This window comes from Engystomops pustulosus, chromosome 7, assembly GCF_040894005.1.
Source record: "Engystomops pustulosus chromosome 7, aEngPut4.maternal, whole genome shotgun sequence".
Classification (NCBI taxonomy): Eukaryota; Metazoa; Chordata; class Amphibia; order Anura; family Leptodactylidae; genus Engystomops; species Engystomops pustulosus.
This window is the reverse complement of record NC_092417.1, coordinates 97,450,832-97,473,574: the sequence shown is the minus strand read 5'-3', so window position 1 is coordinate 97,473,574 and position 22,743 is coordinate 97,450,832. Positions and strand designations below refer to the sequence as shown.

General features: G+C 40.1%; 1 protein-coding gene across 4 annotated transcripts in view; it reads left to right on the top strand.

Moving 5' to 3' along the window:
- The window catches only part of PMFBP1 (polyamine modulated factor 1 binding protein 1), a 119,867-nt gene that overhangs the window by 73,022 nt on the left and 24,102 nt on the right, over nt 1-22,743 (top strand). For all 4 annotated transcript variants that reach the window (XM_072117332.1, XM_072117331.1, XM_072117333.1 and 1 more), the window contains 8 exons: nt 13,863-14,009; nt 14,454-14,516; nt 15,603-15,686; nt 18,075-18,221; nt 19,535-19,618; nt 19,692-19,871; nt 20,505-20,693; nt 20,795-20,953. In XM_072117332.1, the coding sequence (XP_071973433.1) occupies nt 13,863-14,009; nt 14,454-14,516; nt 15,603-15,686; nt 18,075-18,221; nt 19,535-19,618; nt 19,692-19,871; nt 20,505-20,693; nt 20,795-20,953 (1,053 nt within the window). The remainder of the gene's footprint in view (nt 1-13,862; nt 14,010-14,453; nt 14,517-15,602; nt 15,687-18,074; nt 18,222-19,534; nt 19,619-19,691; nt 19,872-20,504; nt 20,694-20,794; nt 20,954-22,743) is intronic.

The window sequence follows — 22,743 nt, the reverse complement described above, 5'->3', positions numbered from 1 at the left end:
AGGGGTTATATACAGGAGAGGATACAAGCCATGTGAGGAGGTTATATACAGGAGAGGACACAAGCCATGTGAGGGGGTTATATACAGGAGAGGATACAAGCCATGTGAGGGGGTTATATGCAGGAGAGGATACAAGCCATGTGAGGGGGTTATATGCAGGAGAGGATACAAGCCATGTGAGGGGGTTATATACAGGAGTTGACACAAGCCATGTGAGGGGGTTATATACAGGAGAGGATACAAGCCATGTGAGGGGGTTATATGCAGGAGAGGATACAAGCCATGTGAGGGGGTTATATGCAGGAGAGGATACAAGCCATGTGAGGGGGTTATATACAGGAGTTGACACAAGCCATGTGAGGGGGTTATATACAGGAGAGGATACAAGCCATGTGAGGGGGTTATATACAGGAGAGGATACAAGCCATGTGAGGGGGTTATATATAGGAGAGGACACAAGCCATGTGAGGGGTTATATACAGGAGTGGACACAAGCCATGTGAGGGGGTTATTTGCAGGAGTGGACACAAGCCATGTGAGGGGGTTATTTGCAGGAGTGGACACAAGCCATGTGAGGGGGTTATATACAGGAGAGGACACAAGCCATGTGAGGGGGTTATATACAGGAGGGGATACAAGCCATGTGAGGGGGTTATATACAGGAGAGGATAAAAGCCATGTGAGGAGGTTATATACAGGAGTGGACACAAGCCATGTGAGGGGGTTATATACAGGAATGGACACAAGCCATGTGAGGGGGTTATATAAGGAGAGGATACAAGCCATGTGAGGGGGTTATATACAGGAGTGGACACAAGCCATGTGAGGGGGTTATGTACAGGAGTGCACACAAGCCATGTGAGGAGGTTGTATACAGGAGTGGACACAAGCCATGTGAGGAGGTTGTATACAGGAGAGGACACAAGCTACGTGAGGGGGTTATATGCAGGATTGGACACAAGCCATGTGAGGGGGTTATATGCAGGAGAGGATACAAGCCATCTGAGGGGGTTATATACAGGAGAGGATACAAGCCATGTGAGGGGGTTATATAAGGAGAGGACACAAGCCATGTGAGGGGGTTATATACAGGACAGGATACAAGCCATGTGAGGGGGTTATATAAGGAGAGGACACAAGCCATGTGAGGGGGTTATATACAGGAGAGGATACAAGCCATGTGAGGGGGTTATATACAGAAGAGGATACAAGCCATGTGAGGGGGTTATATGCAGGAGAGGATACAAGCCATCTGAGGGGGTTATGTACAGGAGTGGACACAAGCCATGTGAGGGGTTATATACAGGAGAGGATACAAGCCATCTGAGGGGGTTATATGCAGGAGAGGATACAAGCCATGTGAGGGGGTTATATGCAGGAGAGGATACAAGCCATCTGAGGGGGTTATATGCAGGAGAGGATACAAGCCATGTGAGGAGGTTATATACAGGAGAGGATACAAGCCATCTGAGGGGGTTATATACAGGAGAGGATACAAGCCATCTGAGGGGGTTATATACAGGAGAGGATACAAGCCATCTGAGGGGGCTATATGCAGGAGAGGATACAAGCCATGTGAGGGGGTTATATACAGGAAAGGATACAAGCCATCTGAGGGGGTTATATGCAGGAGAGGATACAAGCCATCTGAGGGGGTTATCTACAGGAGTGGACACAAGCCATGTGAGGGGGTTATGTACAGGAGTGGACACAAGCCATGTGAGGGGTTATATACAGGAGAGGATACAAGCCATCTGAGGGGGTTATATGCAGGAGAGGATACAAGCCATCTGAGGGGGTTATATGCAGGAGAGGATACAAGCCATCTGAGGGGGTTATATGCAGGAGAGGATGGATACAAGCAGTGGGAGGGGGTTATATACAGGAATGGACACTACTGTTAATGTAGGATTTGAGGCTGTGTCCTGCATTTTTAAGAGCTCTAGTCACACCCCAGGGAGATGAAGACATATGAGGCTACGGTCACATTTTGCGTTTTGATTGCATTTTTAAACCCTTTACCACAGCTGAGGAGAGTTCATTTGCTTAATTACATTACTGTTAACATTTGCATTTACAAAACGCATAGTAAACACGATATTAACACATGCCTTAAAGTCTCGTTTCTACTGTGTTTTGTAAACGCAAATGTTAACAGTAATGTAATTGGGCAAATCGCCTCTCCTCAGCTGTTGTAATAGGTTTCAAAATGCAACGTGTGACTTCACCCTTGGAAGTAGCCAATTAAGAAATTTAAAAAAAAATATGCAAATATTTATGAATTTTCCAAAAAGAAGTCACTGTACAAAATTTTAAACATTTAAAGCATGTGGAATAATTCCAATTTTAAGAAGGTTTGCGGTGTCTGTCAGCGTAGTGTCCAGAGGATGGAGGCGCTACCAGGAGACAGGCCAGTACTCCCCAGGCGGACCTCTACCTCCGCCTTTGTGCGAGGAGGGACAGAAGGAGCACTGCCAGAGCCCTGCAAAGTGACCTCCAGCAGTCACAAATGTGCATGTGTCTGCACCAACGGTTAGAAACCAACTCCATGAGGATGATATGAGGGTCTGATGTCCACAGATGGGGGTGGTGCTCACAGACGAACACCACGCAGGAAGCTTTGCGTTTGCCAGAGAACACCAGGATTGGCAAATCGCCACTGGCACCCTGTGCTTTTCACAGATGACAGTTCATACTGAGCACATGTGACGGAGTCTGGAGAAGCTGTGGAGAGCGATGCCTGCAACATCCTTCAGCATGACCAGTTTGGCAGTGGGTCAGTAATGGTGTAATGGCTTGTCCCTGGGTTACTCCTAATGCAGAACAATGCTAGACCTTGTGGCAGGAATGTGTCAGCAGTTCCTGCAAGATGAAGACATTGAACCTATAGCCCTCTCGTTCCCTGAATCTGATTGAGCACATCTGGAACATCATGTCTCGCTCCATCCACCAAGGTCCCGTTGCACCACTGACTGCCTGGGAGTTGGCGGATGCTTTAGTCCAGGTCTGGGAGAAGATCCCCAAGGAGACCAACCGCAACATCATCAGGAGCATGGTGAGATGTATGGAGGTCATACAGGCACATGGAGGCCACACACAATATTGAGGCTCATTTTTAATTGTTTTACAGACATGTAAGTTGGATCAGCCTTTAGTGTGTTTTTCCACTTTTTTGGGTAACTCCAAATCCAGGCCTCCATTGGTTGATGAATTTGCTTTCCATTGATGATTTTTTTTTTGTGATTTTGAGCACATTCAATGTGAACAAAGTATTTAATACAAATTTTTCATTCATTGAGATCTAGGATGGGTTATTTGAGTGTTCCCTTTCTTTTTTGAGTAGTGTATATATTCTAAAGCACAGAATAATAATGTAAATGACATATTTGTTCAAGAACACTGATCAAAATTAGAGAACACTTAAAGAGTACAGTCACATGTTGCAGTTAAAACTGCATCAAAATCAATTTTGAGTTGGAATTAGATGCGGTTTCTTATTTTAACCCCTTAACGCTGAAGCCACTTTTCACCTTCCTGACACGGCCCATTTTTTAAAATCTGACATGTGTCTATTTAAGTGGTTATAACTTTGGAACGCTTTAACATATCCAGTTGATTTTGAGATTGTTTTTTCGTGACACATTGTACTTCATGTTGGTTGAGAAATTTAATCAATATGTTTAGTATTTATTTATGAAATAAATGGAAATTTGGCAAAAATTTTGAAAAAAACAATGTTTTCCAAATTCAAAATTTTTTACTTTTTGGAAAGTTGGTCATATCACTAAAATAACTTGATAACTAACATTTTCCATATGTCTGCTTTAACTTGGCATAATTTTTCAAACATCTTTTCCTTTTTTTAGGATGTTAGGAGGCTTATAACTTTAGGTGCAATTTTTCAGATTTTCACAAAATTCATCAAAACCTACTTTTGGAGGGTCAATTTAGTTAGAAGTGACTTTATAAGGCCTACATGACAGAAAACCCCCACAAATGACACCATTTTAGAAACTACACCCCTCAAAATATTCAAAACAACCTTTGGGAATTTTGTTAACCCTATGAGCGTTTCATGAGGGTGAAAGATAAATGAAAGTGAAATTAGAGAAATGTAATTTTATCTTACTATAGATTCATTGAACACTAAAATTTGCACCTTCACAATGGGTTAAAATTGCATTGCATTTTACAATGTTTTGGGCAATTCCTCCTGAGTATGCCAATACCCATTTTGTCACTGTACCCTGCTGTACGGGCTCAGGGGGGCACTTGGAATGGAAAGAGTGTTGTTTCCATTTTGGAGGGTAAATATGGCTGAAAAAGTTTTCATGTGTCAGGATGCATTTGGAGAGCCATAATGGTACCAAAACAGAGGAAAGCCCCAACAAGAGACACCATTTTGGAAAGTACACCCCTTGGAGAGTGTAGCAAGGTGTAATTTGTGTATTTGCCCCAACAGGTGTTTGATTCAATCAGGCCCCAAAAGGGAAAAAAGGTGAAAATTATCTAAAAAAAAGTCACTTTTACCCCAAATTTTTGTAAGCCACAAGGGATAAAATATGAAACAACCCCCATAAATGTGTAAAACTATTTCTCCTAAGCACAGAATTGCACCACTTTTTCATATAAAGTGTTGTATGGGTACACAGTAGGGCTCAGAAGGGAAAGAGGGGCTTTGGCCTTTTAGAAGCCAGATTTGACAATCATCCTTTACATGTGTCAGGATGCATTTGGAGAGCCCTAGTGGTACCAAAACAGAGGGGAACCCCAACAAGTGTCACCATTTTGGAAAGTGCACCCTTTGGAGAATTTAGCAAGGTGTAATATTTGTATTTTCCCCTACAGGTGTTTGCTTCAATTAGGTCCCTAAAAGGAAAAATATGAACATTTTCCCAAAAAAGTCACTTTTACGGCTAATTTTTGTATCCCATAAGGCATTAAAGATGAAACAACCCCAAAAAATGTGTACTAGCATTTCTCCCGAGTATAAAATTGCCCCACACATGCAAATAAAATGTTGTATGGGTACGCAGTGAAGCTCAGAAGGGAAAGAGGGGCGTTGGCCTTTTAGAAGCCAAATTTGACAGTCATCCTTTACATATGTCAGGATGCATTTAGAGAGCCGTAGTGGTACCAAAACAGAGGGGAACCCCAACAAGTGTCACCATTTTGGAAAGCACACCCCTTAGAGAATTTAGCAAGGTGTAATATGTGTATTTGTCCGTAAAGTTGTTTGATTTAATTAGGACTTAAATAGGAAAAAGGTGAAAATTTTCTTATTAAGGTCATTGTACCCCTAATTTTTTATAGCCACAAGGGATAAAAATATGTAATAAACCCCCAAAATGTGTAAACCTATTTCTCTCGAGTGTAGAAGTACCCCACATGTGTATATAAAATGTTGTATGGGCGCACAGTAAAAGGAAAGGGGGAGGTTTGTCTTTTATAAGCCAAATTTGACAGAAATGTTTGACATGCATTTGGAGAACCCTAGTGGTATAAAACAGATAAGAATCCGAAAAGTGACCCTAATTTTTTAATGCACACCCCTTAGAGAATTTTGCAATGTGTAATATATGTATTTGCCCCTACAGGTGAATGATCCAATTAGGCCCTAAACATTAAAAAGGTGAAAATTTTCCTATAAATGTCACTTTACCCCTAATTTTTGTAAGCCACAAGGGATAATATATTAAATAACCCCAAAAAAGGTGTAAAACTATTTCTCACAAGTGTAGAAGTACCCCACATGTGCATATAAAATGCTTTATGGGCGCACAGTAGAGGAAAAGAGGGATGTTTTGTCTTTTAGTGGCCAAATTTGACAGAAATCCTTCACATGTGTCAGGATACATTTGGAGAGCCGTAGTGGTACCAAAACAGAGGAAAACCTGAAAAGTGACCCTAATTGTTGAATATACACCCCTTGGGGAATATAACAAGGTGTAATATGTGGTGTAGGGTAATACACGTGGTGAAATGAGCATTTTGAACATATAGGTGATGTGCAATGGAGTCCAAGATGGAAATTGCAATTATTTCTGGAAAGTTCAATGCCCGTTATGTGGCGCCCCTTATGAAATAATGGAGGGGTATAGGGAGCAACGGGACATAACAGTTGTTACAATTATTCATTTTACCTAAATGAATTCACAACAGGTTGGGGCGTAAATTGTGAATGTGTTGCGTATAAGGAGATGGAATATACCAAGGGACCAACTAAACGTTTGTCACTCTGGAGGTGTCGCAGGTCTCTTAGTAGTGTGTAGTGTCCATCCTAACTCCTCTTTTGGAACAGACTCTTTATTGAAGCAGCAGAATTCACCGGGAAAATGCTGTCCTGGCAAAACACAGGAACACCTAAACCAGAGCGACTGGGGCCCCGTCCTTCTTGTCCCAATATTAGTTTCCTAATACCTTCCTCTTGAAAACGGAGAAATGATACGGCAGGACCTGCACATTGGAACAGCACGTAAGAGTTGTACAGCATAATCTGTACAATGTGCACGGCCAGCGCTTTTGTACCATATCTTCGTTTTCCGTAGGGAAATTATCGCCAAGTGTTGCTCTTATTCACCCTAGCGATGCCCATTGTGACGAATATTGCTGCTTTTGGCTGGACCAAATCGACCAGCCAATAGCGGCAAACATGGACAGAGGGGGGCAACAAAACCCCTCTGGACCGCAAGGCAAAATTGGTGGCTGTCAGGAACAGCCGCCACCCTGCCCCGATCACCGTGTCTACAGACATGGTGATCGGAATTACTGACGTCATAAGTAAATTCGCTGCTATTGGCTCGTCTGAATTGATGAGCCAATAGCAACGATCGTGTGGGGGGGACGTAACCCTTCTGGTCCATGGGGCAGGATGGATGGCTGTCAGGAACAGCCGCCATCTTGCCCCGATCACTGCGTCTGAACCGTGTTGGCAAGTCGCTACCCGCCGCACCGTTCTATAACAACGTGCGTTGGGAATAGGCTATACAATCTTTATTTATTTTTTAAGCAATTTAGACAAATAAGGGCTTATTTTTTGCGAGACGAGATGCACTGTAAAAAAACCTTCATTTTAGTGGGTTTTTAGTTTGTTGAAGCAATTTTATTAACTCTTTACGTGAGGAGGAAAATAAAATCATCAATTCTTGTTTTGGATTTTTAGCATTTTTTTGGGGGGGGTGTTCACTGTAGCATAACAATAATATATTATCTTTATTCTACGGATCACTACGATTACGGTGATACCTCATTTATATAGTTTTGTTTATATTTGTCCTATTTTATTGAAGGAAAACTAGAATAGAAAAAATTGCATTTGTTTTAGTATTGCCATTTTTATAGCAGCATAACTATAGTATTTTTTTTATTGACGGAGCTGGTTGTGAGCTTATTTTTTGCGTGACAAGTTGTTCTTTTCAGTGGTATCATTTTGGTGCTTGTAACTTTTTCGGATCACTTTTTAGAACATTTTTTGTAAAGCAATTTGATGAAAAGTTTAAATTTTTGGCACGTTTTTTGGGGTTTTTTTCTACTAACGACACAGTTTCAAGAAAAAAGCTATACCACCACAACCCTAACATCAGCCTTACAGAAAGCCAGACATTTAAATAGAGATGATCTGATAAAAGAAAAAATCACATCTTCAGAAAAAATTACATCTTCAGAAGGAACTACACCCTTAGAAGATTTACAAGCTACCAATGCCTTACAAGCAAACCAGAGTAAAATAGTTTTACCGTATAATACACAACACAAAAAACTACAAAACATAATTACCAAACATTGGGACATTTTAAAGAATGACAAAACTCTCTATTCAATCCTACCTAACAAACCACCCATAATCTATACTAAGGCCCCCAATCTAGGTTCACAAATAGCTCCATCCGTGAAAACCAAACCAAAAACATTGAATGAAACTTGGTTACATTTAAAAGGTTTCTTCAGATGTGGTGATTGCATCTGCTGTAAAAAAACTTCTTTTCAAAAACGCACTCAACAAATTACATCATATAGCAATAAATTGGTACACAATATAAATGAATTTCTTACCTGTAATAGTAGCGGGGTAATCTATGTTATAACCTGCCCTTGTAAAAAACAATACATAGGGAGGACAATCAGGCCCCTAAGGCAAAGAATTTCAGAACATTTAAGAAATATCAAAAAAGGATTAGATACACATTCTTTATCTAAACACTTTAAAATAGCCCACAACATGGATATAACAGGGGTAAAGTTCTGTGCCATACAGTCTATCAAAAAGGACTGGAGAGGTGGAAATTTTATTGCCAAAATGTCCAGGATAGAATCAAGATATATCTTTACATTCGAAACAATGTTACCTAAGGGCCTTAATGCAGAATTGGAAATTTTTGGTTTTTTATAAAGTTGAACATACAAGGATTGGAAGGAGGCAGCCGTAACTTTAGCCACGGTAGTCCGGCTGTATACCAGCACCTGTGACCATCTTCCGGCCTCCCCCATCCCCCAATCCTGAATAAGCCATCACACAGACACTATTGAATCCACCTTAGAGCAAAATGAGATACATATCTCATATTCACTCAACTTTACTTACAAGGATTTTTTTTTTTTATATAAAAAACATATATTCAAAAACTCATAGTCAAGAACAAAGATATAAATAGACTCTCTGACTCTATCCTATTTCTATGTTTTCTGATTAATTTTTCCATTATGTGGGTTTATGTATATTTTTACTATGATCAGAATTTGTCCGTAGGTCGTTAAGACTTGCTCTGACACATATATCATGAGCAGATGTTGTTTTAAGAGAGTTTAATTAAATTGGTCCAGGTCTGGTTTTCTAAAGTGCGATCCACTCCATATGGATCCAGACCAGTCAATGTCCAACCCAAAATGGATATTTAACCACACACAACAATGAGGAGGTCTCACAATTGCAAGGCTACTGAGGAAGAAGCATTGCGCTTTGAAACGCGTCTAGCCATTATCCACAAATTACTGGACTCTTACAGAACCTAAATATCCTCACAATTTGATCCACTACACCACCCTCGATATAAATACAAGAAAACTTTCATCTACGAGTCGTGGTTGGACTCGAGCCTATTGTCTGGAACGTTGCATGTTCCCAAGGGCGACATCCTCCGCGGCATCTAACAAACACAGAATCTACACCGTGAAAGGAGGAGAGCGAGGAGTGTGAAACGTACGAACTTGTTTCCCGTGGAAGCGCTCCCGGAGGACATACACAGATGCCGCTGCACGTGGAGGACGCCATCACATATTAAAAACGATTACCAACAGTGAACGTTTCCAGCCCGAACAGAGAGAAAGACGTATATGATCAACCAACCGTGAGTGATTAGACTTTAAACATCGTATACTTTTGACAAACAACTGTAAGAGTCTACACAAGTGTAGGGCCCTACACTTTGTGCAACATAAAAACCTCCTGGATACCAATTTACTCTTAAACAAATTTGTTTTTAACTATTCATTTTTTAATGCATGCAATTTTCTTTTTATGAATTTTCTCATCCCCATGAATTTTTCAGCTCTATGAATTTTTTCTTCTTCTTTATGAATCTTTCCATTGGGACATAGGACTCCCCACTGTATACGGGACTACCAATATTACTATATCTAGAGATTCAATCGTTATTAGAAGGAATAGAAATTGTTTACGAAATTGTTTACAAAATTGTTTACGAAATTGTTTACGAAACTGTTTATAAAGCTCTAAAGGAATCCTGTCAACAAGACACATATATAATTAAGGTCGAACTAAGTTCCTATATCTACAGTAAGATCTTTACATGATCTGTACGCGGACGTGTTTACATTGTTTATTTCAATTTTACTCAATGTCTGTCATATTTTAGAAACTATTATAAAAACGTTTTACTTGTGTACATCTGAAACCGTTTTCGATTGTGCCCACACCCATTTAAAAAGATTTTTTTCTACCACGTTCACCGAGCGGGTCCAATTATGATTAGGATTTATTGTACATATTGTTACGGACGCAGCGATACCAAATAAGTGGGGTTTTTTTGTGATATAGTGTTTTTTTATACTTTATTACTTGTGTACATGGAAATGTGGTGTTTGGGGGGACTTTCACTTTCTTTTATTATTTATTTTTATTTAAAAAAACTTTATTTATGTTTTAACTTTTTTTTACAGTAACTGACATCTTAGCTTGAACAAGTGATCTTCTGATCACTTTTTCAAGCTCTTTTACAGGTTACACAGTGCAATACAGAAGTATTGCACTGTGTAATGTAAGACACTGAGCATGCTGCGCATGCCCAGTGTCTTACAGCCGGGTCCTGCCAGGAGGCACGGACCCGGCACCGGGAGGAAGATCGCGCAGCCCCGGGCACCGGCAGTCCCGGGGCTGCGATCGGAGCTGCGGTTCGATTGACTTAAAATCCTTTTTAAATGCCTCTAACACGCCGCGGTCAGCGCGACCGCGGCGTGTTAGGGGTTAACACCCGCGATCGGAGAAATCTCCGATCGCGGGTGTTAGAGGCGGGTGTAGGCTATAATATGTAGCCGACACCCGCAGCTTCTGGCGCCGGCTCCGTTTAGGAGCCGGCACCAGAAGCTTGACGTAATACTACTGCATTTTGCGGGAACGCACCTCCCGCCATGCAGTACTATTACGTCAAATGTCGGGAAGGGGTTAACAGGTGAAAGACATGAACTGAACAGGTAAATGACATTTATTGAACAGGTTTCTTATTCACCTGCTAAATTAACAAAACTGCACCTAAAACTACCTCAAAACTGATTGTGTTGCAGTTTTAACTGCAACGTCTGACTGCACCCTCAGATACCTGAAAGTTACTGGTATTAATCTGGCACCTGCGGCTAATTTCCTTTGTTTGATCAATATTATTTAACTGGCAGCTTGACTTTCCAGTTTTAACTGACTCTGCAAAAATGGTGTGCCGTTCCAAGGTGACCTGAAACCTGGTTGTCCAGATGAAGGCTAAAAGGGTGATTCTATCAGCCATAGGAAAAGAAGTTGATCGTTCCAAGTCAGTGATTTCTAGAACATGGCATCCTGACAACATCAAAAATTAATTATAGTCTCCAAGGAAGGCTAGTCGCCCTCGAAAGACAATTGCAAGAGAGGACAGCATAATGCAGAGAATCTCCAAGAGCGATCTTTTTAACACTGTAGCTGAATTGCTCACCTGGTAAGAAACTGTCTCATCATACAGTGTTGCAAAGTTTAAAAGCAGTTGGACTGAAAGCCCACTCTGCAATAACCAAACCTCTGAATAGCAGAAAGAATCAAAAGTCTCACCTTTGCTGAGGGGTATGTTGTGTGAAGCACAGTACATTTTAATGATGAAAGCAAGTGTAATTTCTTTGCATCTGTTTGGGAAACCTTATGTTCGTTAAAAAACTGTGGAAAGACTAACCCTTAAGTGTGTAAAGAAGTCAGTGAAGTCAGGTGGTGGAGGAAGTGTCATGGATTGGGGAATGTTTCTGCAGCAGGAGTTGTAGTTTTCATGCAGCTCCCATGGCAGAGTGAATGCAAGTGTGTATCAGAACCTTCTTCAACACCACATGGTTCCTTCCTTGCGTTCATCACTCAATCAGCCAACAATTTTCATGCGGGACAATGCCCCCTGTCACACAGCAAAATCGGTAAAGCAGTTTCCTGAAACAGAAAACATTGAAATAATGAAATGACCAGTCCTGATCTGGAAACCTCTGGAAAATCTCTTGTGACAAAGTTATGGTCATGAAACCCACAACAGTTACAGGACTGTCAAAGACACTGGAAGAAGAGTGGACCAAAATCCCACCAGAGCAGTGTGAGAGACTAGTGATGTCCTGTGGCTGCAGATGTACTGAAGTCATTCATAGCAAAGACCTCTAAACTTCCTTCTGATGGATGACTGGTGTAACCTATAGAGAATGTAATTATAATATTTCTCTGTGCTACAGTCATTACTATTCTCAAATTATTATTGTTAATAATAATTATCATCACACTTTTTGAAAATAAAGGTTTTAATTTTATATACCTTGGCTATTTTGTAAAACAATGTTTTAGTGGCATGGTGTACCTGTTACAAAAAATCTGTCAAATGTTTTTGTTGTTCCAGACAGGAAATATAATAGATTTACATGTGCCGCTCATACTATTTGTTAGAGTGCACATATTTGATAAAACCACAGAAACTGGATTAGGGCAAAATCTTTTTCACCTAGAATGTATTTACCGTATATTCCGGCGTATAAGACGACTTTTGAAGACTGAAAAATCTTCTGTCTGGTCTGGGGTCGTCTTATACGCCGATAATGTTTCTCACCTTTCCCGCGATCCACCGAAGCTCCGCTGCCGGTCAGTCAGAGGGCCGCACCTGATAACTCGGCGCAGCACAGCGGGCAGATGTTTTGAATTGTGACAGCCGCGGGCCTGCCTGTTACAGCGCACGGACTGTTCTGCATCTGGTCCGTGCGCTGGATCAGGGAGGGCCCGGAGCTGTCATAATTCAAAATTAGAACGGGCCCCCGATCCGCCCCCGTCCCACCCACCTCACACTACTTACCCGCCGTCGACACCCATCACTTTCGCTGACGCAGGCTATGACGTCATCAGCCGTCGCCAGCGCCGGATCCCCTGATGAGAGGCAGCACGAAGAGGAGCGGGATAAGGTGAGAATTATGTTTTTTATTTAGCTTAAATACATAGGGCCCTGCTTGGTGGTGGGGGACATTATTTATGGTTACTGGGGGTGAAGGACAGTAATTATAGCTACTGGGGGGGGGCATTAATTAGGGCTACTGGGGGGCAGGACAGTAATTATAGCTACTGGGGGGGGGCAGGACAGTAATTATAGCTACTGGGGGGCAGGACAGTAATTATACCTACTGGGGGGCAGGACATTAATTATAGCTACTGGGGGGGGGCAGGACATTAATTATGGCTACTGGGGGGGCAGGACATTAATTATAGCTACTGGGGGGGGGGCAGGACATTAATTATGGCTACTGGGGGGGCAGGACATTAATTATGGCTTCTGGGAGGGGGGCATAATTTTAATTTTTACCGGTGTTTTGTATGCGTTGGAAAAGGGGTAGTCTTATACGGCGAATATATCTTAAACTCTATATTTTAACAGGAAAGTAGGGGGGTCGTCTTATATACCAGGTCGTCTTATACGCCGGAATATACGGTATTTAATGGATACCCTGATGGTTGTAATTTTGACAAACTATTGGCATCCACATAAATCTTTATAAAAGTTGCTTGAAATTTGCTATAACTGGATATATATTAAATACGACAACTGACTTCCAAATTAAAGGTTCATCATCAAAATATTTACACTGCTATTATGCTGCCAACAAGTGTTATGATCATGTACCGTATTTTGGGGCTCATTTACTAAGGGTCATGGAGCCCACTTTCGTGGGACTGTGTGCCGTTTTCGGGGATTGCATCGCTTCGAAAGGGATTTAGCAAATGTCTGCACCAGGATTGCGCTGGCTTCCATGCGTCAAATGGCGTCGGATGATCATATAACCCCCTCACATGGCTTGTGTTCACTCCAGCATATAACCTCCTTACTTCGTTTGTGTCCATGTGGATTTGAGACATTTGCTACAAAAAAAGTCTCAAAAAGAAGCCAAAATTTGCACCTGCCAGGATAGGAAAAACTGAACATGTATTACAAGTAAGAAGACATGATCATACATAAGGCGCAAAAAAGAGCCGCCAAATGTCTCTAAAATTCACCACAGAGAGACAAAACTATGATACATATCCCCCATAATGTTGCATTTATAATATTGCGTAGAATGACATTTCCTAAGGAACATTTTGTACTGGAATTTCTTAATAGGTCCTAGAGAAGGAGACTCGCTTACAGGAACTGCAGGACACAATTACTACACTACACCAGGAGATCTCACTCAAGGATTCTAAGGCAGCCATCCACCTACAGGAGAAACACCATTTGGAGACACAAGTCAAAGCTCTGAGCCAGGCAGTGAGTAGCTTTGCTCTGTGATTTTGTACTCAGGCATAAATGCATCTATGTCTTCTCCTAGACTAAGATCATGTCTTTTTTCCTTGCTTCTATTATGACATTCCACGAAGGAAGCTAAATACCTATGGTAACATCCAAACCCATCATTTCCAATAGAGTTTCCTGCATGGAAGTATTCTGTTACGTTTCTGGAAAAAATAGCACAGTAGGAGTGATTGTTCCATTCCAATGAGACCATAATTAAAGGTTCTCAAAAGGAACCGATGGAAAAGTAGGGACTTCAGTTTGTTATTTATTAGCCACCATTATGCTCTTTGCTAATGATCAAGATGTGAACTGAACTGTATTGTGTTTTATATGTTCTTTATGTATTATGCATATTGTTGATCTGTAACTTGATGCAGATGTTGTATAAATGACAATAATGTGCTCTCATGCCCCCAGGTATCTAGTGGAAATCCAGAAAACTCCTCCATATCTAAAAGCAATGAGTTACTTAAGGCTGAGGTATGTGTATGAGCAGTGTTACATTGTGGTTCTAACACTACAAGCAAAAACACATCTAAACTTCTTATAAAGAAATGACTCCTATAGAAATTACATCTATACTGCTTATAAAGAAATGACTCCTATAGAAATTACATCTATACTGCTTAGAAAGAAGTGACTCCTATAGAAATTACATCTATACTGCTTAGAAAGAAGTGACTCCTATAGAAATTACATCTATACTGCTTAGAAAGAAGTGACTCCTATAGAAATTGCATCTATACTGCTTATAAAGAAATGACTCCTATAGAAATCACATCTATACTGCTTATAAAGAAATGACTCCTATAGAAATTGCATCTATACTGCTTATAAAGAAATTACTTCTATAGAAATTGCATCTATACTGCTTATAAAGAAATGACTCCTATAGAAATTACATCTATACTGCTTATAAAGAAATGACTCCTATAGAAATTACATCTATACTGCTTATAAAGAAATGACTCCTATAGAAATTACATCTATACTGCTTATAAAGAAATGACTCCTATAGAAATTACATCTATACTGCTTATAAAGAAATGACTCCTATAGAAATTACATCTATACTGCTTATAAAGAAATGACTCCTATAGAAATTACATCTATACTGCTTATAAAGAAATGACTCCTATAGAAATTACATCTATACTGCTTATAAAGAAATGACTCCTATAGAAATTACATCTATACTGCTTATAAAGAAATGACTCCTATAGAAATTACATCTATAGTGCTTAGAAAGAAGTGACTCCTATAGAAATTACATCTATAGTGCTTAGAAAGAAGTGACTCCTATAGAAATTACATCTATACTGCTTATAGAATTCAGTGCAATTACAGCATTAGAATGATGTTCATATTTAAAGATTCCTATTTTTCACATAGTTTCCCCTCTCCTAAGTTAGTTAGTTAGATTATGCACCATTTGCATTGAGAGCTATATATATCTGGTTTGGTTATTGACTAGGACCAATGTTAGGAATTGATGAAGGCAAAGGGGAGTTTGATTAATTTTATGAGGATAGGCACAACTAATGTTAGTCCTTCCTTTTTGATCAGCTGGATCGAAGAGATGCAGAACTTAGGGCAGCTCAGAGTGAACTGCTCAACCTACAAAACAGCCAAGATGTCTTGTCCTGTGAGGTAATGATTTCACTGTTACTCTATGTAAGAGGCTTTATTATGTGTGTGATGTCTGGGGGTCCATATGGTTGCACGTCCACATAGTTTTTGTCGTCAGATAATGCTTTATCTCTGCACCTATTTTCCACGTTAATGCTCAGGTTATTTTGATTTTTTTTCCATCAATGTCTACTATGACCTACAATTTTTTTTTCTGGTCACAACAGCTGCATGGGTTCTTGTTCTTTTTTTTTGGGGGGGGGGCAAAATGGAATTTTTAATAACACAATTTAGGGTTTCATATGTGCTATTGTTCAATTTTTATTAAACTTCTCTGCCGTTTCTGACATTTTGTTTTTTTTTCTAATAACACTTTTCTACATTTATTGTGGAACCTAAATATTATAATAACTTTATCCTCTGGGTCAACACTCATACAGCGGTACCAAATTTATATGAATTTTCTTTTTAAATGACTTTCACAATGAAATCCTTTAGGGGAAGGGGGAATGGTTTTTCATAGTCTTCCAAATGCCATAACTTTTGAAATTTGTTGTCTATGTGGCTGCGTGAGGGCTAATTTTTGTGCAAAGACCTTTAGTATTTGTTCACTTTTTGAGTTCATAAGTTTTTGATTGCCTTCAATATAATTTTTTTGTGTGATTAAAAAATGTCAATTTGGGCATTGTTTTTCCTGTTTTTTTTTTATCATACTGGATAAATACTATATTACAGTTTTTTAACCTGGGTTGCACTGGGAGTGAAAGTACAAAATATGTGTGATATGTTTTTTTTTAATACCACCCATCAGCATCCCGCATTCGATGCTGTAAGTTGCTGATAGGTGTTTGAGGGAGTGAGATCCCTCTGCACCCTATTAGACACTGCAGTACATGTTTGACCACAGTATCTGTGGGGTATGCACCTGGGATCGGTGATAAAACAACCCAGCGCCGGCAGCAGCAGGTCTCAGTGTCTGGTATCTGGTAGCGCCATAGAAAGTCTTCCCATCAGAATTTCCCTTAATAAGTGTCAGGAGTAGCCAATATGGCGGTCTTTAAAAGACATCTCCCACCAGGATCAAGCACACTGACATGCTGGTGTGTGCCCACTGTGGCAAAATCCACTTTTCTTTAAGCTGTTTATGCCCTTGTTTTTAAAAATATTTCTGTAAAAATTAGGCCATTAGAAGCAGAAACTGCCAGATAAGGCACACCCCAAAATGTCAGCGTGCTTGGTTTACAATCCTTGATCCTGATGGTAAAGGTTAAATAGCACTCCCTCTAAAGTTTTTTATTCTCGGTCTACCCTTTTTCCCTGAAAATGAGACCTAGTGTAATTTTTTTCCACGCTTCTAAGGCCTCCCCTGAAAATAAGACCTAGCAGCAGTCATTGATACAATAGAATTAAAAAATTGTATAGGCTTTATTTATCCAAGCATATTAACACAACGTTTCAATTCACCAAGAATTTTTATCAAGCTTCAATTCTTGGTAACTTGAAACGTTGTGTTAATATGCTTGGATAAATAAAGACTACAAGATTTGTTAATTCTACGAGTTCTGTGGCTTCCTCCAGTAATTTATTCCACAAAGGGTTCGTGCACCTGGACCATCAGCTGCGAGCACCAACCGTGTGTTCCACTAAGAAACAGTAGCGCTTGGATTGCTGTCTACTTCTTTTTTTATGACTACAGTACATTAATAAATGTTGATTTTTTTTTTTTTTTTTTTTTTTTGTTCAACAATAAATTTGAATTTTTTGCACATCGCAAAATAAGACCTACTTCCTCTTTAAGAGCAAAAATCTATCTAAGACACTGTCTTGTTTTCGGGGAAACAGGATGGTTAAAGGGGACCTGTCACCTATAAAAAAAAATGCCACTAGGAGCAGCTCCTAGCGCTAGCCTATTTTTAGCAGTGATAAACTGCTAGCTTTATCGGAACCCTTCGATAAAGCTAGGAGACACTGCCGCAAAGTACTGCCCCTATTCATGAGGGGCTGGTCCGAGGCGCTGCTTCTTCCTCGGACTACCCCTCTCACTCCGAAGGCCGAGCTTGATGTTGTATTCACCGCCTCCAAGTCCCGCCCCTTCATGAATATGCCGAACCACTTTGAGCGCGGTCCGGCGTTCCTAAAGCTGGTAGTTTATCAGTGCTAAAAATAGGCTAGCGCTAGTATCTTTTTTATTGGTGACAGGTCCTCTTTAAAAGGATTCATTATATTAATTGTAATACTAGATGATCTTAACCTACGTCTGTATATGTGAGTTATTGGCTTCCTTCTTAAGTTGTCTTATGTGTGGACAAGTTGTCAGTTTCTCTATTCTCAGAGCCTTTATGTGGTCATGAGAAGCAACCTGTAGGGAGTACTTCCCCTGAGCTGTCATTACTGTTTCTTTATTTGTAGCTGGATGCCCAAGAACAACAGGTATACAGACTTCAGCGGGAGCTGCGGGAAAGGCAGGAAGAATTGGATCAAAGGCATGGTAGAATACAGCAGCTTCATAAAGACCTGAAAACAAGTGTTTCCCAGAGAGATGAAGCCCAAAGACAGGTAGCTTCTCCTTTTTAGATGACTACTGAACTTGGCAAGGAAGGTATTTGGTTATTGTTGTGTGCAAGGGCAGCCTGGGAAATTTAAAGTGGCCCCGGAAAAAAACTAAAAATGTCCCCATGTAATGGGTGGGGTCAAATGAGATAGGCAGAGTTTGCAAAAGTGGGACCAAATTGTCAGCCATGGCCACATATTTGGCAGATAGTTTATGACAAAATGGGCACAAGTGTTTAAACATAGACATGTGCAAGTACCGTATTTTCCGGGCCATTAGGCGCACCGGAATATAAGGCGCATCAGTCTGATGTGCCTTATATATGGAATTATTCCATATATAAGGCGCATCGGACTATAAGGCCGGGGGCGTGGCGGAGTTCCGGGGGCGTGGCGGAGACGGAGCGACCGGAGAGGTGAGCGGGGAAGGGGGTCCTTTCAGGGGGGAGGATGGCAGCGGACCATACTTACATGGGTCCCTGCTACCGGAGACAGCAGATCTCCTGCGGGAACTGCAGACCGACGCGGCAGAAGTTGTTCGTGCCGCTGGAGTTCTGCTGTCTCCGGTAGCGGGGACCTATGTAAGTAGGGTCCGCTGCCCTGCGCCATACATAGGGCGCACCGGACTATAAGGCGCACTTTGGATTTCTAAGGAAATCCTAGACTTTTATGTGCGCCTTATAGTCCGGAAAATACGGTAAATATGTAACAGCAAAAGCCAACATAGGTAAGTTTTCCGGGTTTTGTTTTTATTACGTTCACAGAGCAGGTCCAATAATGTTACTGATTTATTGTACAGTTGTTACGGAGGTGGCCATACCACAGCAAGCGCCGCTATTGAATTCTTCAAAGGCTGCTGCATGTATGCCGCCTTATCTTGTGGGTCGTGTGATTTCAGGACATAGTAAATGTATTTCATTTATATCATTCTGTGTCCTGCTGCACAATACTGTGTGCTTATTCCACACATTTACAAATAAGCTGATGCAGGGGGCAGTCAGGCCATCGGGAATATTCATCGGTAGGTTGCATTTCTAGTCTGTCCTTGGTTGTGGGCAACCTTGTGAGAGTCAGTTATTAGACTATTGTAGGTGTTGCTACCTGTCTTCTTTTTATCATCACTTTATAATTCTGAAGCCATTTAGTCTCTGGTCCAATGTAACGATTGCCTCTCAGCACCAGCAAGAAGTGACGGCTTCATGATTCTGGGTTAACATCAGTTTCCAATTTGTGTGTTGGATCTCTTACAGCAGACTTTACTGAAATCCATAGATTATCCACAAAGCATATAAGTTAATTTTAGTCTGTCTACTTTGCAGCTCTCTGACTGTAACTTGCGGCTGTCGCACCTTGAGGGGGAAAACTTTGCTCTGAAAGTCCGTCAGCGAGAATTAGAAGCAGAAGTAAGAAAACATAGACGGTTTATGCCTTATGTTTCTGTTTAGATAGTGCTGATCTTACATAATTTCTCTACAGATGGATAAAGTTAGGGAAGAGTCTCTGTACAAGCAGCGAGAGGAGCAGACACCGCCTCCATGGGAACTTCACCAGCGACATGACCTGGAGGAGAGACTACAGAGAGCAGAGAATGTGGAGCGTGAACATCTGACATTAATTCACAGGATGAGAGCAGAGATGCAGGACACTAAGTTCCTGGTCAGTGAAATCAAATCTGGATTTTATTTTCAGCTACTCAAATCTCCACAGGGTCCAGTAACCTGGAGCATTGCAGCTAGATATGGTTAATACGGTTCTTCTGAGAGGTGATTATGTGAGCGCCGTGCTCCTTTATGTAGAGCAGATCTTTCTGTGTGAATATCTAATCCTACTATAACAAGACGGGCGACTGATAAGTAATGAGGCCTAATATTCATACATATTCTTCTCAAAAGAATCTTCTCCATGAAACCATCTATCCCCAATGATAGAGATTCTTCTGCCTGTTGCTATTATTTTCTAACTCCTAACATTCGGATATGAAAGTTTAGTTATGCAAAAGTATCTGTTCTGTGAATAATAAATATATAGCTATGTGGCTTAGCATATTTGCCACTCTGGGTTATTGGAAAGATCAGTTACTCCCAATGAAATAATTATAATGAGAACCCTATGGATTGTTTTACCATAAACTTTGTTTAGCAATGGCTAAGATGAAATGGTAATGAGTAGGAAACATACATACATGTTAATATATTTGCATCCAGGAATAAATGTGAACAATTAAATAAATGTATTATAACCATTCTAGACAGGCAGTATTGGCAGTATTGACTGTATTTCTCCTCACAGCTGACTTCCATGCATGAGGAGCTGCAGAGTGCACAGGGGGAGGCAGCATCTCTGCGAGGGAGGTACAGCAGCTCTCAGAGAGAAGCGCTGGAACTTCAAGACCGAGTTCTGGAACAGGAGCGGAAGAACGCAGAGCTCCAGAGGGATCACAGGAAACTCCTGGAAAGTCTTCACCGAGCTCGTGAGCAGGTCAGACATAGCTGGCGGTAAAGAATAGCAGCATTTCCGATCAGAATCTCTTTTTAGACTCCGAGAACTAGATTTCTCTGATGGCTATCATCTATTTACAGCTTGTTAGTCAGGAACAATCCTTGCAGGAGCTGCAGGAAGAAAAAATTCGGCTTCATGAACATAGTCAGCGTTTAGAAAAGGAGACTGGAGCCCTGCATGCAGAACTGGAGACCCAGAGCCTGGCAATCACTGAGCAGCGCAATTTGGTTGAGAACAAGGTACAAAGACACTCTGTTAAATAGAACATGTCACCAGTCAGACAAAGTGGGCTCCCAAAATAAAACTATTTTATGAACAGTCACACTCATTAACCCCTTCGGGACTCGGCCTATTTTGCCCTCTAGGACGCGGCCCCATTTTTCAAATCTGCCCTGTGTCCCTATAAGTGGTTATAGCTTTGGAACGCTATAAGATATCCAGGGGATTTTGAGATTGTTTTCTCGTGACACATTGTACTTCAAATTAGTTTAAAAATTTGGATGATATCTTTTGTGTTTGATTATAAAAAAGAAAGAAATTGGCAAAATTTTGGAAAAAATTCTTTATTTTCAAAGTTCTAAATTCTCTACTTTTGATACAGATAGTCATAGCACCCAAATAAATTCATAACTTACATTTCCCAAATGTCTGCTTTATGTTGATGTTTTTTTTAAGATTCCAAATATTTTACTAGAATGTTATGAGGCTCAGAATTTAGGTACCAATTTTCAAATTTTTTGGAAAATCACCAAAACCGTATTTAGATGGACCTGCTCAACTTTTAATTGACTGTGAGAGGCCTAAATAATAGCGAGACTCGTAAATTACCCCATTATGTAAACTACACCCTTCAACATATTAAAAAAGAATTTTTATAGTATAATTTTTATATAAATGTTTTTTTATATATAGATTTTTACTGAATAAAAAGTAATTTTGCGAAAATGTTGTTAATCTTAAGACTTTCATATGCATAACTTTTTAATTTTTTTGGCTGACAAATCTGATTAAGGGCTTATTTTTGCAAGTTGATCTTTATAGTGGTCTTATTTTAGAATGCGTAACATTTTTTTCATCACTCTTTAGAGCATTTTTTAAAGGGTATTAATTAAAAATGAAAAACCAAAAAGGCCCCATATGCAGTCTCATCCGCCCTCCAAAATCCAGAACCAACAAACACCAAAAACAAAAGAGCTTGGAAAAATAGTAATTTTGTACTTTATTCAAAATAACACAAATTGTACATGTAAGCAACTTTCATAAGGGATTCCTGAAAGTTGAAATATAAGGGGAACAGAAGATGTCCCAGATGGAAATGGGACAAACACAGAGTACCTATGACCCCCCTACCCTACACATGCCTCAAAAAATGTGCCAAAAAGACATATCAATTATGTACTCTGTCCAAATTAGTACATAATTGATATGTCTTTTTGGCACATTTTTTGAGGCATGTGTATTTTGACTTTCAGGAATCCCTTTTGAAAGTTGCTTACATGTACAATATGTGTTATTTTGAATAAAGTACAAATTACTATTTTTCCAAGCTTTTTTGTTTTTGGTGTTTATTAATTAAAAATGATCTTTTTTCGGAGTGGTTCTTGTAGGGTTTTTTTTTTACGGGGTTCACTGTGCGGATCCAATATCTATTTTGTTTTATTATACAGATTGTCACGAACGAAATGATACCAAATATGTGGGGGTTTTGTGTATTTTATTCAATTTTACTGAATAAAAACTAATTTGAAAATCTTGTTCATTTTAGCATCACTGTCTTTTTGTATGCATAACTTTTTATTTTTCGGCTGACGAGTCTGGTTAGGGGCTTATTTTTTGTGAGAAGAGTTCTTCTTTTTAGTGGTCTTATTTCAGAGAGCGTAACTTTTTTTTATCACTTTTTGGATTTTTTTTTTTTTTTAAAAGGTATTAATTAAAAAAAATTTCTTTTTTTCCCCTGGCGTTTACCGTGCAGGTCCAGTAACTATTCGGTTTTATTATACAGATTGTTACGGACGTGGAAATACTAAAT